Here is a 13,881-nt window from a genome sequence, read left to right on the forward strand (position 1 = left end):
TTCCCGACTCTAGTTTTGTTGAAATGTTTTCTTTCATAAAACCCACTTTTAAATGGCTTTCTTAATTTTTCCTAAAAAATTAAATGGCGACTTCCAAATTATAAATTTTTCCAAAACCTAACTAAAATTTGCCAAAGTTGCGAAAATGGCTTCGAAACCTTAGTCTTCGAAATCGGGTCGTAACTAGCTACATGCACAATGCTTACCCAGAAAGTAATTTATCTACGGCCTGTTCATCGTTATAATTATGGTAAATCTTCCCCTAGAAACTTGTTTGTGCATTTCGATTACATAACAGTGAATCTGAAATCATACATAATATATTTTTTCATTCACTATAATTAATAATTGTTGTGAATATATAATATTCTTGAACAACTTTTATGTGTAATATGTAACTGAAAGATAAAGTGATCATAGCATTCGTTTAAGATTGAATAGGTTAATAAACCACTGAACTATTTTTGTTTTGCAAGTTTCATACCTAAACTATAAAATTCATATTGAATGAAATATTTAAAGTCAAATCATTTTATAGATATGGTTGTGATTTCCACAAACTTTTCTGTGATGTATTATTACACGTTATTGAAATGTCATCTCATTGAGGAATATTACATAGGCCAACTTTATAAAGACAAAACCACAAGAAGACAGGTCAATTATGCGTATACTGAGGGGTAAGGGAATTGATTGAGAAAAGTCAGTCAACTTGTATTATTAAAATCATATTTTTTTTTAATTAAATAAGTTGCATTATTTATTATATGGTCCAGAACCAAGTCAATGAGAGGTCATGCAGTCTAAGACAAGTTTGGAAAAAATTGTATGTTGCTTAACCATTTAATATAAATATAGAATTCGAGAGGTATGTTCTAATAAATAGTTGGTGGCAGTTCAAGCAGGAAATTAAAAAACCTTTCAGGCATGAAACTCGCTAAAAAAATGATACTTCAAAAGTGTTTTTTACCATTATTTCTCGTCTTTTTTGCTAAACTTGTTTTCGCTTGAAACTCAACCATAATACTCATACTGAGCTTACTAAGGTTATAATAGAGATGTTTATTGCTCGCTTATATAAATGTTACACTGTTTGTGAAAAAATGGAAGCTGGCTCAGATAGGGACAACAGTGTTTCGGGAATGATTATCGACCAAGGACAAAATTGGAAGCTGGCTCAGGTTACCAATTTTTCTTTTGGAACTCTCTGGTGTTAAGATAGGCTTGTTGGAATACTTGTGCAGGTAAAGTCCAAAGAAGTCAGTAATTAATTAGTACAAGAAAATGAAAAGTGCTCAATTCCCTAATTGTTTACAGTAATTAATTAGTACAAGGAAATCAAAAGTGCTCAATTCACTAATTGTTTCATCACATTCAAAAAACAAAATCGTGCAGCTAAACACCTTTATTTCTGATTTCTTTCAAGCATTCAAAACATAATCACTCAAATGAAATTACAAACAATACATGAATTCAAGTAGTACTATACGACAACTTTATTAAACAACAAAAAGCATCATATTAATTTGCAATTCTATGTTTCTAGAAATGCATTCTTGATTTTGTTAAGCCTCTTCACTACTTCTTTCATGGTCACTCTTGATTGTGGCGCTTCCTTTGTGCAATCTAAAGCCAATTCTATCATGGAGGCTATGCACATTTCACTTTTACTAGTGGTTTGTTCTTCCTCACAAAAAAGATTGGCATCCACAACGTCCATCATACTCCCTGAAAATGATTGTGTAATCCATTTTCTCAAGTCGAGATTTCCATTGCATATCTCTTCCTCTGTTGGCCTTCTTTTCGTCAAAACCTCCATCTACATGATGCCATAGCTATAAACATCACCACTAGTGGACACTATTCCCTCCGAGCCATATTCGTAGAAAAGGATTGCACAAAAGTTACTCAATTGAAATATAATTATGATAAGAGAAAATCAATGAGAGTAGGCTTTTTATACCTGGTGCAATGTATCCAAGAGTGCCCCAATGTCTCTGTATGTGCCATGGACTTGCTGACAGCTAAAATCTTAGAGATTCCAAAATCACCAACATGAGCGACCATATCCTCATCCAAAAGAACGTTTGCTGGCTTTAAGTCGCAATGAACTATTGGAGCGACATGACCATGAAGTCAGAGGCGTATTCAGGATTTATAGATAATGGGTGCACTATTACAATAAGGTGGATCTAAGACATAAATTTGATCAGTTATATTCTTTTTACTGAAAACCATTAAAATTTTAAAATCATAGGTCCAAAATTAACTTTTATTGATCCAAACCAGTTACAAAATCTTAGAAAGAAAACTAAAACAAGATAGATAAAAGATTCAAATTTTTAACCTCACCTAGAGAGGTGCACCCAATCATCATCGTACTACATTATATGATACTTCGAGTCTGGGTTCACGCATCTATATTTAAATATTTTAAAAAAATATAACACTACTATATATGATTTTCGGAGGGAACCATGGGTTCACGTGAACCCGGTGACCCCCTCCTATATATGCCCCTGCATGAAGTAGATATTCAACTGCCATAGCTGCATCAAGCATTACAGTGACTCTTTGATGAAGGTTCAAGTGGCGATCTTCTTTGTACAGCCAATTCTCAAGACTTCCATTGGGCATAAATTGCAGAACAAAGGCTCTTATATAGTCATTAGAACATGTAGTAATCACTGAAACAAGATTTATGTGTCTAACATTTCTCATCACTTCGCATTCGGTATCAAACCTCTTGCATACTTGCTCATTTTCCAAATCGAGAACCTTAATGGCCACTGCAGTTCCACCAAACAATGTTCCTTTGTACACAGAGCCAGAGCTTCCCTCACCTATTAAATTGGATTCATCAAAATTATTTGTTACTCGTTGAATCTCATGATAAGAAATTAATTGATGAGTCCCGATCTCCAATACCTTTTCAACATCTTTGGACATCCCTTTCTCTGTCGTTTCATTATCCAAATTGAAACGAACAAGAATATCAGAAAGGATGCAATAACCACTGGAGTAACAATTTTTAGCACAACCTCCTTAAGCTTTGATTGTTTTCTGGGATTAGTGATAGCACAAGCAGGAATCTCCAATATGTGCATTCCGCAAAGACCTTTGTTCCCGAGAAATGATTGCAAAGTGGAATTTTCAAACACTCCACTCGGTATTTCACCTTCTAAATCATTAAATGAAACATTAATGCTTTTAAGGTATGCGAGTTTTTCCAAAGACTTAGGAATAGTACCGGACAAGGCATTTAAAGACAAATTCAAGTAATCTAAGCTTATCAAGTTGGCAAAGGATAATGGAATTTGGCCAAAAAAAGAATTGTTGGACAGATCAAGATACTGCAGGTTTTGGAGTTCCCCGAATGTGCTTGGTATCATTCCTGAAAAGTGGTTACTGTAAAGATATAGTTCTACAATGGCTTTCAGTCCTCCAATATCTGATGGAACTTCTCCCTCTATTGAATTCTGTGACACACTTAGATAGAGAAGACTACTCATCTTCCAAAGGCTCAACGGAAAGTTTAAAGATAATTTGTTAGAATGCAAAGAAAGCAGTTGTAGCATTCTGGAATTAACCCAGAGAGCTTATTACCATACAGATATAATTCAACCAAATTAGATAAATGGCATATCGTCTCTGGAATATGTCCCTGCAATTTATTGTTAAATAGATACAGGCCTTGGAGTCAAAGGCGTATCCAGGATCTCAAGAACATGGGGGCACCATTATCTTCAAAATAGACAATTAATTCAATTATATAAATTTTACGGTGAGAACAAGTTGACGAGAAAGTAGGTAGTAGCAATCTTTATATAGTAATATATTAGCAAAAAACATCATTCACTTACAATTGTCCTCGACGAGTTTTCATATCAATAATGGCATCATTACTTACATTTTTAAATATACTACGCTCTATATAGCAAACTAAACAACCATTCAAAAGATCTTCATCCATCATTCACTTACAATTGTCCTCGACGAGTTTTCATATCAATAAGACAATCCGCAACAACTCTCAAGAACGTCGACAAACGCCTTCATCCTTTCTCTTTTCTCTTCTTCTCTTTTCTTCTTTTCTCTTCTTGAAATCTCAACTAAAACCCTAGGCGTAAACTAGGATTATTAAACTGAACCTAATCAGATTATACCCTTAAAATATTACTAAAAACGAATTAAATCTGATTGGGTATGGAAAAGACCAAAATACCCCTCTAAAATCCGATTTTGACTTTCCTTAACTGGACAGCCTAACTTCAAAAGGTCATATCTCACTCTTTCGAACTCGAAACTTAGCAAATTTGGTGGCGTTGGAAATATAATTCAAAGATCTTCGCTAAGATGCTTGATTCCCTTCAAGTTGAGAAACTTGCTATCACACTTTTGAGCATAGACAATAAAATTATCTACACCTAACTCATCCTGAGCTAGGAGTTATAGTCGTTTTAAGTCGACCCAAAACTCATACTTAATCATAACTTGCAAAATTTCAGATTTTACTATTTCCAATTTAATTCCTTCTCGAACTCAAGGTGCTACATCTAGTGACCTTAACACTTAAGAAATTTTAATTCCTCGAAAAAACCCTACTCACAACGAAGAATAGTTCAAGTCTTAGCTTAAATTTTTTCTGGGTTGTTACATATTTTCCCTTGCATATTACTAGCCCCATCATAACCTTGACCACGTATTTTGGATGTACATAATGAGTGATCCAAAAGCAAAGAATAAATTGTCTTTTTAAATGATTGAGAATATGTATCATTTACGTGGACAATACCCAAGAATCACTCTATCACCATTCCACTTTTGTTGACATATCTCAAAATTAGAGCCATTTGCTCCTTATGAGAAACATCATTTGATTCATCAACTAATATTGCAAAATAGTCACCGTCCAAGTCTTCAATGATAGCCTTAGTTGTTTCTTTAGCACAAGCCTCCACATTATCTTTTTGAATTGTCGGACAAATCATCATATCATTTTGTGGAGCATTACCTAATATTACTCTTCCCACATCAAAACTTCTATTCCCATACCATTTCAAAAGTTCAAGAAAAGCACCCTTATATTCAGAACCTTCACTTTCATCATGTCCACGAAATGGAAATCCCGATGTCAAAAGAAATCTTGCTACATCAATTGAGGCATTTAAACGCATCCGATAATCACTTCTTGCCTTTTCACTTTGCTTGTCAAAAGAAGATTGGATCAATTGTCGTTGGTTTATCAAATCTTGCATCCTATTGAAACATTTATGATGGATACTATTTACCTTACCAACATGTTTTTGAATCTTTCTAAAGCTTTGTTCCAACACCTAAAACCAGCTCTTGTAAATGAATCTCCGACAGTCTTTCAAGTTCAATCTTGAACAAATAACAACACAAACAAAATGCCGCGTCTGCTTTAATGCTATATTCCAACCATTGAGATCTTCTCTTAAACCAAGTTGGTCGAAATTGACGCATTTTATCTCCAAACTTAGTTTTAGGGAAGATATGATCAACAAGTTGACATGGCTTTTTTTGAATGTAATACCTCCTTACCGCATCTCGAATATTAGGACCATAAGATGAAATAGGCATTCGGTCTTTGGGATCTGCTTCAAGAGATTTAAAATCAAGCATATTATCCGTATTTAAAAGTGGAAAAGAATTTATATGTCTTTGAACTTCCGGAGCAACTTGTGAACTCACAAATGGTTTATTAGAGCTAGAACTTGGTTGGCCATCTTTAGGCTTTGGTAACTTGATGAGAAACTTATCCATTTGTGATTTGATGATTTGAATGTAAGAATTATTTTACCTACAAAATTAAATATTCACACTTCTATTCAATCTTATCAAAACAAAATAATTTTTAAAAAATATTAACACAAATAACAAGTTTACTAATAAAAGAATCACAATTCTTAGATAACTATTTAGAAATCAAGAAATTCTTATAAATTTAATTATTCAAGCAATCAAATAATGGCACCACTTCATAAATCAAGAAAAACATATAAAACAAATGAAGTACATTAATAAATAATTTATTTATTTTTAGATAGCATACCTTGTTACTTGTTCTCAAATCCCACTTCTACTTCACCATGAACAACAAAGTGGAATGAAGCCAAAAGAAGAACAATATGATGTCTTTACTCTTTTTTACCTTTCAGATTAGGACTTTGAAAAGTCAAAAGAAAAAGTTAAAATAAATAAATAAGAAAAACGTCTAAAGAAGGAAAGGAGAAAAAGAAAGTAAAAATATAATTTGACTTTATTGACATTTCTAGCTTAAGGTCTAGACATAGCTAATGCAACCTAAAAATATGGGTATTTGGACCTCTTTTTATTTATAAATTATTAAAAAGATCTATGAAAAGTGGCACATTTTGTTATATTAATTAAAAATTAAAAATATTAATGTGGATATAAAAATTTGAACCACAAATCTATAAGTTATGCACCCTCTATTTGTACATACTTATCAATATACTAGAGTATTCTTTTTAACCTTGGGTTCACCAATACAAATTTGAAAAGATAATTAGAAAATAGTAGTATTATATAGGGGTTAGGAAGGGGAGGATGGGTGCATGTGAACCCACTCCCCTTCATGTACATACGCCTCTGGTACTCTCCCGATATCAGTTGATCATTTTCCTTTTTACAAGCATACTAAGTATCATAAATAAGAAGTTAATTTTATTAATTCATTCTTTAAAAAAATTCTTGAAAATTTAATAAACAAATGTGAACACTATAAAAAATAATTAATTGCATGGATAATATAGGAAAAAAAATTAATGCTTTCTTCATTTAGAAAGATGAACAACTATATATTTTTAATAAAATGATCAACTAATATGTAACAAAACTACCGATGGAATAATTACAACTAAAGTGAAAAAAGAGTTCTTCACGAGAAATACTTCCGTTTGAAATATTCATTTATTTCTTTTGTAACATTTACATCCAGACAAAAGTGAAAATATGATTATCTTTTTTTAATTCTCCAACATTATACTTTCCTTTTACTTTTTCATGAGAAAAAAGGTAAGATGCCTATATATGGTTTAAGTAAAGAATAAATTGGAAATTATGGCCCATCTTACCCTCACATTCAAGTCAAGTATTGAACTAATTTATTTATTTTTTTATAAAAAATATACTTATAAATAGAATTGAAGTTATTGGTTAATTTGTCAATTTCCATCTTTTGAAAAAAACACTTATAATTAATATTTACTCCAATCAAGGAACTGCATCAGCTAAATTCCAACCTATCAGGTACTTTTCTTTTTAGCTTTAAGTTATATTTGATTAATACAAAATAGTTAGAACTAGTAGTAAACAAATTGTATAATTACTATGCTCCTATATGTATGACCAATATTATCAATTAAAAAGATATGTACATTTATTCTATTTTAATTGATAAAATGAAAAAGGGTCAAAATTGCCTCTAAACTATGTGAAATAGACTATTTATACCCTTCATTACATTTTGGGATCAAAAATACCCTCGTCGTTATCCCAGGAGACCACAAATACCCTTAAGAGTTAACACCCCAAATTATTAGTGATGTGGCAAGCCACTTGGGACTAATCCCTCCACCTAAGCATTGCCAACTAAGATTCACTATAAAAGAACTTGACCTTTAGTGGCGAGAAAGTCGCCACAAAATCTCAAAATATTGCCACTAAAGGTTATGAGTGATTTTTAGTGGCGACTAAAGCTCCAACAACCATTCACTAATAAAACCTATTTTTTCAACAAAAAAAATATGATAATTAATTTTATATTGCAACCTAATTTTCTAAAATAAATAACTTGCAATATCAATATTAAAAAACATCCAATATTATTACGAAAAATCATCAAAATTACTTCTCGATTTAAATCTCCTACTATATAATAATGCATCATTGTACATTTTATACATTTACATATGACATAAAAATAAAACATATAGTGTCTTAAAACTCCTACTTAATCGATATTTTAATTTTTTAAAAACAATGAAGAAAAAAACACAAAATTAGAATTTAATGTTAAAAACTTTTAGTGACGATTTTCTGGGCTTTTGTGGCGACTGTTGTCGCTGCTAAAGGTCTAGTTCTTTTTTAGTGAATCCTAATTGGCAACACTTAGGTGGAAGAATTAGTCCCATGTAACTTGCCACGTCAATTAAAAATTTGGGGTGTTAACTCTTGAGGGTATTTGTGGTCTCTTAGGATAACAGCAGGGGCAATTTTGATCCCAAAATGTAACGAAGGGTATAAGTGGTCTATTTCACATAGTTCAGGGGCAATTTTGACCCTTTTCCGTTGATAAAATGATATTAAGAAGAAAAAAATAGTTCTTTCTACTTATTTATTAATTAAAGTTATTAGGGAAAAAAATAAGAATATGATTCTTTAAGAAAATAAGAATACGGTTCAAGATTGAAACGTATACCATAACTCAACCACAAAATTAACTTATTGATATTGTTATCAGATTAACACTCGGTGAAGTTAATAAGACTTGGGTATTATGAAGAATTGACTTGGTTTATTGTCAGATGATTTGTTCACTATAAATAATATTTTGTTAGGTTTTTAAAAAAAGAATAACTTATCAAAAGTTGTACTTTAAAATTTGTAGTTCCTTCTTGCCTTATCTTTTACTAAGAAATTAATCTAAATAAAAGCCTTTTGAGATAATATCTCAAATGGTCACTCAACTATGAATATCTTTCTCAAAAGTCACTCAACTATTGATAGTTTTCTCAGAAAGTCACTTGACTTTATTTTGTAAATCAAAAGTCACTCAACTATACTTACGGACGTCTCCGCACCGATATGCAGGACTCTACTAGACGTTAGCTCTGTACAAGTGAGACCGATAAACCTGGGGCTCTGATACCAACTTGTCACGACCCAATTTCTCAAGTCATGATGGCACCTACTACCCACCAGTAGGTAAGCCAACCCGTAAACCGGAACAACAAGTAATGGGTCTGAGGGTAGAAACTAAACAAGAGTAGGCAAATAACAATATAAACAGGCGGAAGCAAACCAAAAACATATATACAAATAAAGATCCCTCCCAGAACCTGGAAGTCACTAGTACAGAGCTACTAACAAAATGAGTACAAGTCCCAAAAGTGGACAACAGAGACTGGACTGTCTCGAAAGGTAAAAGACAAGTCTATATATACAGATGGAGACTGAAATAGTACAAAACGTCGTGTGCTCACTCCCGTCTCCGGATCAGTCTGCTCCAAGCTCGATCAACGCTGGCTTCTAGTGCCCGGACCTGCATCACGAAATAGATGCAGAGCGTAGCATGAGTACCAAAACAACAGGTACCCAGTAGGCATCATAGGCCGACTGAACTTGAAAAGTAAAGGCAGTATGAAAAGAAGGAATAACACAAACCGAAGTCAAGAACTAAAATCTAACTAACAATGAAATGCACACGAGTGTATAAAGAACTAACTAGAGTAATCTACAAGCTAACTACACCTAACTGGACCCCCATAAGCCCAGAAGGTACACTCGTGCGCAAGTTAAATAAAAACCCGAACGGACCCCCATAAGCCCGACGAGTACACAGAATAACTATAACTAAAGAGAATTGCATAAAAGAACCCATGAACGAAGAACACGAACCAGAACCTCAACCCCAATTAGTAAAATCTGACAGTACGGAGGCCGGACCTCGAACCGGATGCTCCATATAAGTACCCAAGTAACTAATCACCAGTATTAAGTATATAAAACCCGAACGGACCCCCATAAGCCCGACGAGTACACAGAATAACTATAACTAAAGAGAATTGCATAAAAGAACCCATGAACGAAGAACATCGAACCAGAACCTCAACCCTAATTAGTAGAATCTGACGCAATAGAGGCCGGACCTCGAACCGGATGCTCTATGATTTTGCCAATGTAACTTCTGAAGGAGTCTCAATCGATCCGTACTTATAAATGTCCGTGAAATGTCGTCCACACATAGCCAATCAATGAAAGTCCTTGGAACCAAATCGAAAATCTAATTCAAATCGCGAAGTAGAACTAGTATTGCCGATGCAACTCGTGAAGCCGCAGTATCGGAGAAAATAAGGATAACTATTATCGGAAAAAGCGTATCGCCTAGATAAGGCCCAAACTATCAGACTCAAGTCTGCTATATCAGTCTACAGGGATCTAAGTCAGCCGAGCGACATCGGGGTAAAACTAAGGCCTATCGAATCCGAATCATGTATTTCTAAGGCAAGCCCTAGTCAAACCTAAGCTAAGGTCCAACATGCTTCAAATAAACAGTAATTAAGCATGCAAGTACTCCACATAGCGAGGAGGGTCCGTTAATAACACAAAGCATGCTCACAGTTACCAAACCGTAGCCTACCTGTAGGCCAATCACACGCGCTCCAAAATCACTTCTCCGGAGCTTTCCCTTTCCGAACGTCCTCAAAACGCTTCCCCGCTATCAAAAATAGAATCACAACGTTATTACATTCGTTTAGACACTAAAATCACAACAAACGGAGACGGGTCAATTTTGGAGTCAAAACGGGAATCGTGGGACCCGCGCTGGAAATTCTGAAATTAACCCCAAAAGTGGGTCCTAACCAGTTTTCCCCCAGTTCATATCCCAAAATGGGACACAATTCGGGGCTCGGGAACAACACACTACCAACATACAACCAAAACCCAAATTTTCTCAAAGATAGAAATGGGACAGCAGTGTATTTACCAAAAACGAGCAGTCTACAGTAAAATCTAACAACACCACAACGTTCTCCTCGAAAAACCACTCAAGATTACCTCAAAAATCACCAAAATCGGATCTACAATGGCTAAGAAAACAAGTCTCAAAATTTCCAAAATCAAACTCACAAAAAGAGGTCTGGCAGCAGGTATTTTTTCGAAAATTACCTCAAACGGGGACTCCAAATCACTATCCAAGCTCACCAACATGTTGCCCTCGAAAAAATCTCACAACTTTGCCTTTTGAATCACCCAAATCGGTTGAGTGATGAGAGAGTTGTGAGGGTTTGGAATTTGGGAAATGTTGCTGATTTTCTGCAATAAATTGCAGAAAATCTGCAACACTTCCAAACTTAAAATTCCGACGGGGTACTCCGATCTCGTTCGGAACCCCGTGCACGCAAACGAGATATGCAACCATACCAAATTCGATATTCCAGACTCAACGGCGCAGTCGAAATTTCCATCAGAGGTCATTTCGATAAAAAGTGGGTACCACTTCCAAAAGCCATTTAAGTCAAAACCCACAAAAAAGGCTCGGAAAGATATCGAAAACCTCCAGACACAAAGAAGGGTCAATCTAGACCAAACTCGACATTCCGGAGCTAACCACGCTGACGGAATTTCCATCCGAGCTCGTTTTCCAAGAATGTTGACCAAAGTCAACCCTAAGCCAAATTTCAAAGGTTAAAACGCCTAATCGCACCAACTCACACTGAAAACCTCGGGAGTCATGCCGACCATGCTTCTAGCCTAAAATGACCCTTCCGGAGCTGATGGAATCGTCAGAATTGGATTCCGATGTCATCTTCTTGAACTTTTGATCGAAAATGATCGTTTAAAGTTCATAAGCTCCAAAACACTAAAACTCAAATTATGACCAAACGAACGACCAGGTGACCGAACTGTCAGTCCCAGCAAGCCATAAATGACTTGGGGTCGCTATAGAAATGCTCTAAACGACACACAGAAGGCAAAACAAGAAAATGACCAAGAGGGTCATTACATATGTGTAGTTATCTTAGAAAATCACTCAACTAGGAATAATTATCTTAGACAGTCACTTAACTTTATTTGGTCTATGTTTCACAGAAGCCAAGGGCGGGAGAAATCTTGCTTGACATAGCCAAACAAGTTGGACTGACGAAAGAAGAAAGGAAAGATAACTTGGAAGGCAACCTAAGATCACTCTTGAAAAGAAAAAGGTATGTTATCCTCTTAGATGACATTTGGAATGTTGAAATTTGGGATGATCTAAAACTTGTTCTTCTTCCTGAATGTGATTCAAAAATTGGCAGTAGGATAATTATAACCTCTCGAAATAGTAATGTAGGCAGATACATAGGAGGGGATTTCTCAATCCACGTATTGCAACCTCTAGATTCAGAGAATAGTTTTAAACTCTTTACCAAGAAAATCTTTACTTTTGATAATAATCATTCAGTTGACTTGGTAAATATTGGTAGAAGTATAGTTGGTAGATGTGGTGGTATACCACTAGCCATTGTGGTGACTGCAGGCATGTTAAGGGCAAGAGAAAGAACAGAACGTGCATGGAACAGGTTACTTGAGAGTATGAGCCATAAAGTTCAAGATGGATGTGCTAAGGTATTGGCTCTGAGTTACAATGATTTGCCCATTGCATTAAGGCCATGTTTCTTGTACTTTGGTCTTTTCCCCGAGGACCATGAAATTCGTGCTTTTGATTTGACAAATATGTGGATTGCTGAGAAGTTGATAGTTGTAAATAGTGGCAATATGCGAGAAGCTGAAAATTTGGCGGAGGATTTCCTAAATGATTTGGTTTCAAGAAACTTGATTCAAGTTGCCAAAAGGACATATGATGGAAGAATTTCAAGTTGTCGCATACATGACTTGTTACATAGTTTGTGTGTGGATTTGGCTAAGGAAAGTAACTTCTTTCACACCGAGCACAATGCATTTGGTGATCCCAGCAATGTTGCTAGGGTGCGAAGGATTACATTCTACTCTGATAATAATGCCATGAATGAGTTCTTCCGTTCAAATCCTAAACCTACGAAGCTTCGTGCACTTTTCTGTTTCAACAATAACAGTTGCCTATTTTCTCATATGGCTCACCTTAGTTTCAAATTATTGCAAGTGTTGGTTGTAGTCACGTCTCGAGATCGTTATCAGCATGTAATTACTATCCCAAACAAAATTGGGAACATGAGTTGCCTACGCTATGTGCGATTGGAGGGGAGAATTAGAGTAAAATTGCCAAATAGTATTGTCAAGCTCAAATGTCTAGAGACCCTGGATATATTTCATAGCTATAGTAAACTTCCTTTTGGTGTTTGGGAGTCTAAAAAATTGAGACATCTTTGTTACACAAAAGAATGTTACTGTGTCTTTATTTATATTGTATTGTTTGACTAACCTTGATTATCTTATGGTTTAATTTAATTAAATTCCCAAAGACGGCGATTTCATGTTATTTTCCAAATTAAAGTATATATATTTTATTACTTAGCTCTTACTTTATTATTTGTCTCGTCACTTAAATTATTCCCCTTTAGAAAAATTATCCCTTGGTTCATTTCCCCTTAAGATAATTAAATGACATTAATAAAAATAAAGTGATGAAAATAATAATAGTAATAAATAAATAAGTTAAAATAAATGAGTTCATTTACTTAGTTAAAATTTTTAAAAATAAGTTAAAGTAAATGAGTTCTTTTACTTAGTTAAAATTTCAAAATTAGTCAAAGTCGTTATGAGTTCTTTTACTTAGTTAAAATTTTAAAATTAGTCAAAATCATTTTTAGTCAAATCGCCGGTCAACCGCAAGTTAGCGGGCATTTCGAGGGTCCTAACACCTTCTCGGAATGTACATTGAACTCGAACCCTTTTTCGATTGATTTTATCTGTTTGAGTCTTTTGAAAACCTTAAGTTTTTTCTTGATTTTTATTAAAAATTTAGTGGCGACTCTGTTCTTTTGGAAATTCGATTTCTCTTAAATCATAAGTTTGATCGATTTTTCGAAACTCAGTCATTTTTTCTTTTTCTTTTATATTTTCGAGTAAAACAGTCTTGCTTTCTCTCTCTCACACACATGTTCTCCATAGTAATTTTTTAAATGTGGCTAT

General features: G+C 34.4%; 2 protein-coding genes and 1 non-coding gene across 3 annotated transcripts; 1 reads left to right on the plus strand and 2 right to left on the minus strand.

The window, feature by feature from the left end:
• Positions 1–1,534: 1,534 nt before the first annotated feature.
• Positions 1,535–3,512, minus strand: LOC107063331 (probable LRR receptor-like serine/threonine-protein kinase At3g47570). Its single transcript, XM_015315046.1, has 3 exons — positions 2,948–3,512; positions 2,488–2,843; positions 1,535–1,819 (listed from the first exon to the last, which is right to left on the minus strand). The coding sequence occupies exons 1-3, from the start codon at positions 3,510–3,512 to the stop codon at positions 1,535–1,537; spliced, it is 1,206 nt and encodes a 401-aa protein (XP_015170532.1).
• A 7,953-nt stretch (positions 3,513–11,465) lies between these two features.
• On the minus strand, positions 11,466–11,513 carry MIR8032D (microRNA MIR8032d). Its single transcript, NR_130392.1, has one exon. It is a non-coding gene; the product is annotated as a microRNA MIR8032d (primary transcript).
• A 243-nt stretch (positions 11,514–11,756) lies between these two features.
• On the plus strand, positions 11,757–13,170 carry LOC102587982 (putative disease resistance RPP13-like protein 3). Its single transcript, XM_006360904.2, has 2 exons — positions 11,757–11,768; positions 11,863–13,170. Exons 1-2 carry the CDS (start codon positions 11,757–11,759, stop codon positions 13,168–13,170), a joined length of 1,320 nt encoding a protein of 439 aa, XP_006360966.2.
• The last annotated feature ends 711 nt before the right edge of the window (positions 13,171–13,881 follow it).

The sequence above is a fragment of the Solanum tuberosum genome, unplaced genomic scaffold, assembly GCF_000226075.1.
Source record: "Solanum tuberosum cultivar DM 1-3 516 R44 unplaced genomic scaffold, SolTub_3.0 scf00339, whole genome shotgun sequence".
NCBI classification, from domain to species: Eukaryota; Viridiplantae; Streptophyta; class Magnoliopsida; order Solanales; family Solanaceae; genus Solanum; species Solanum tuberosum.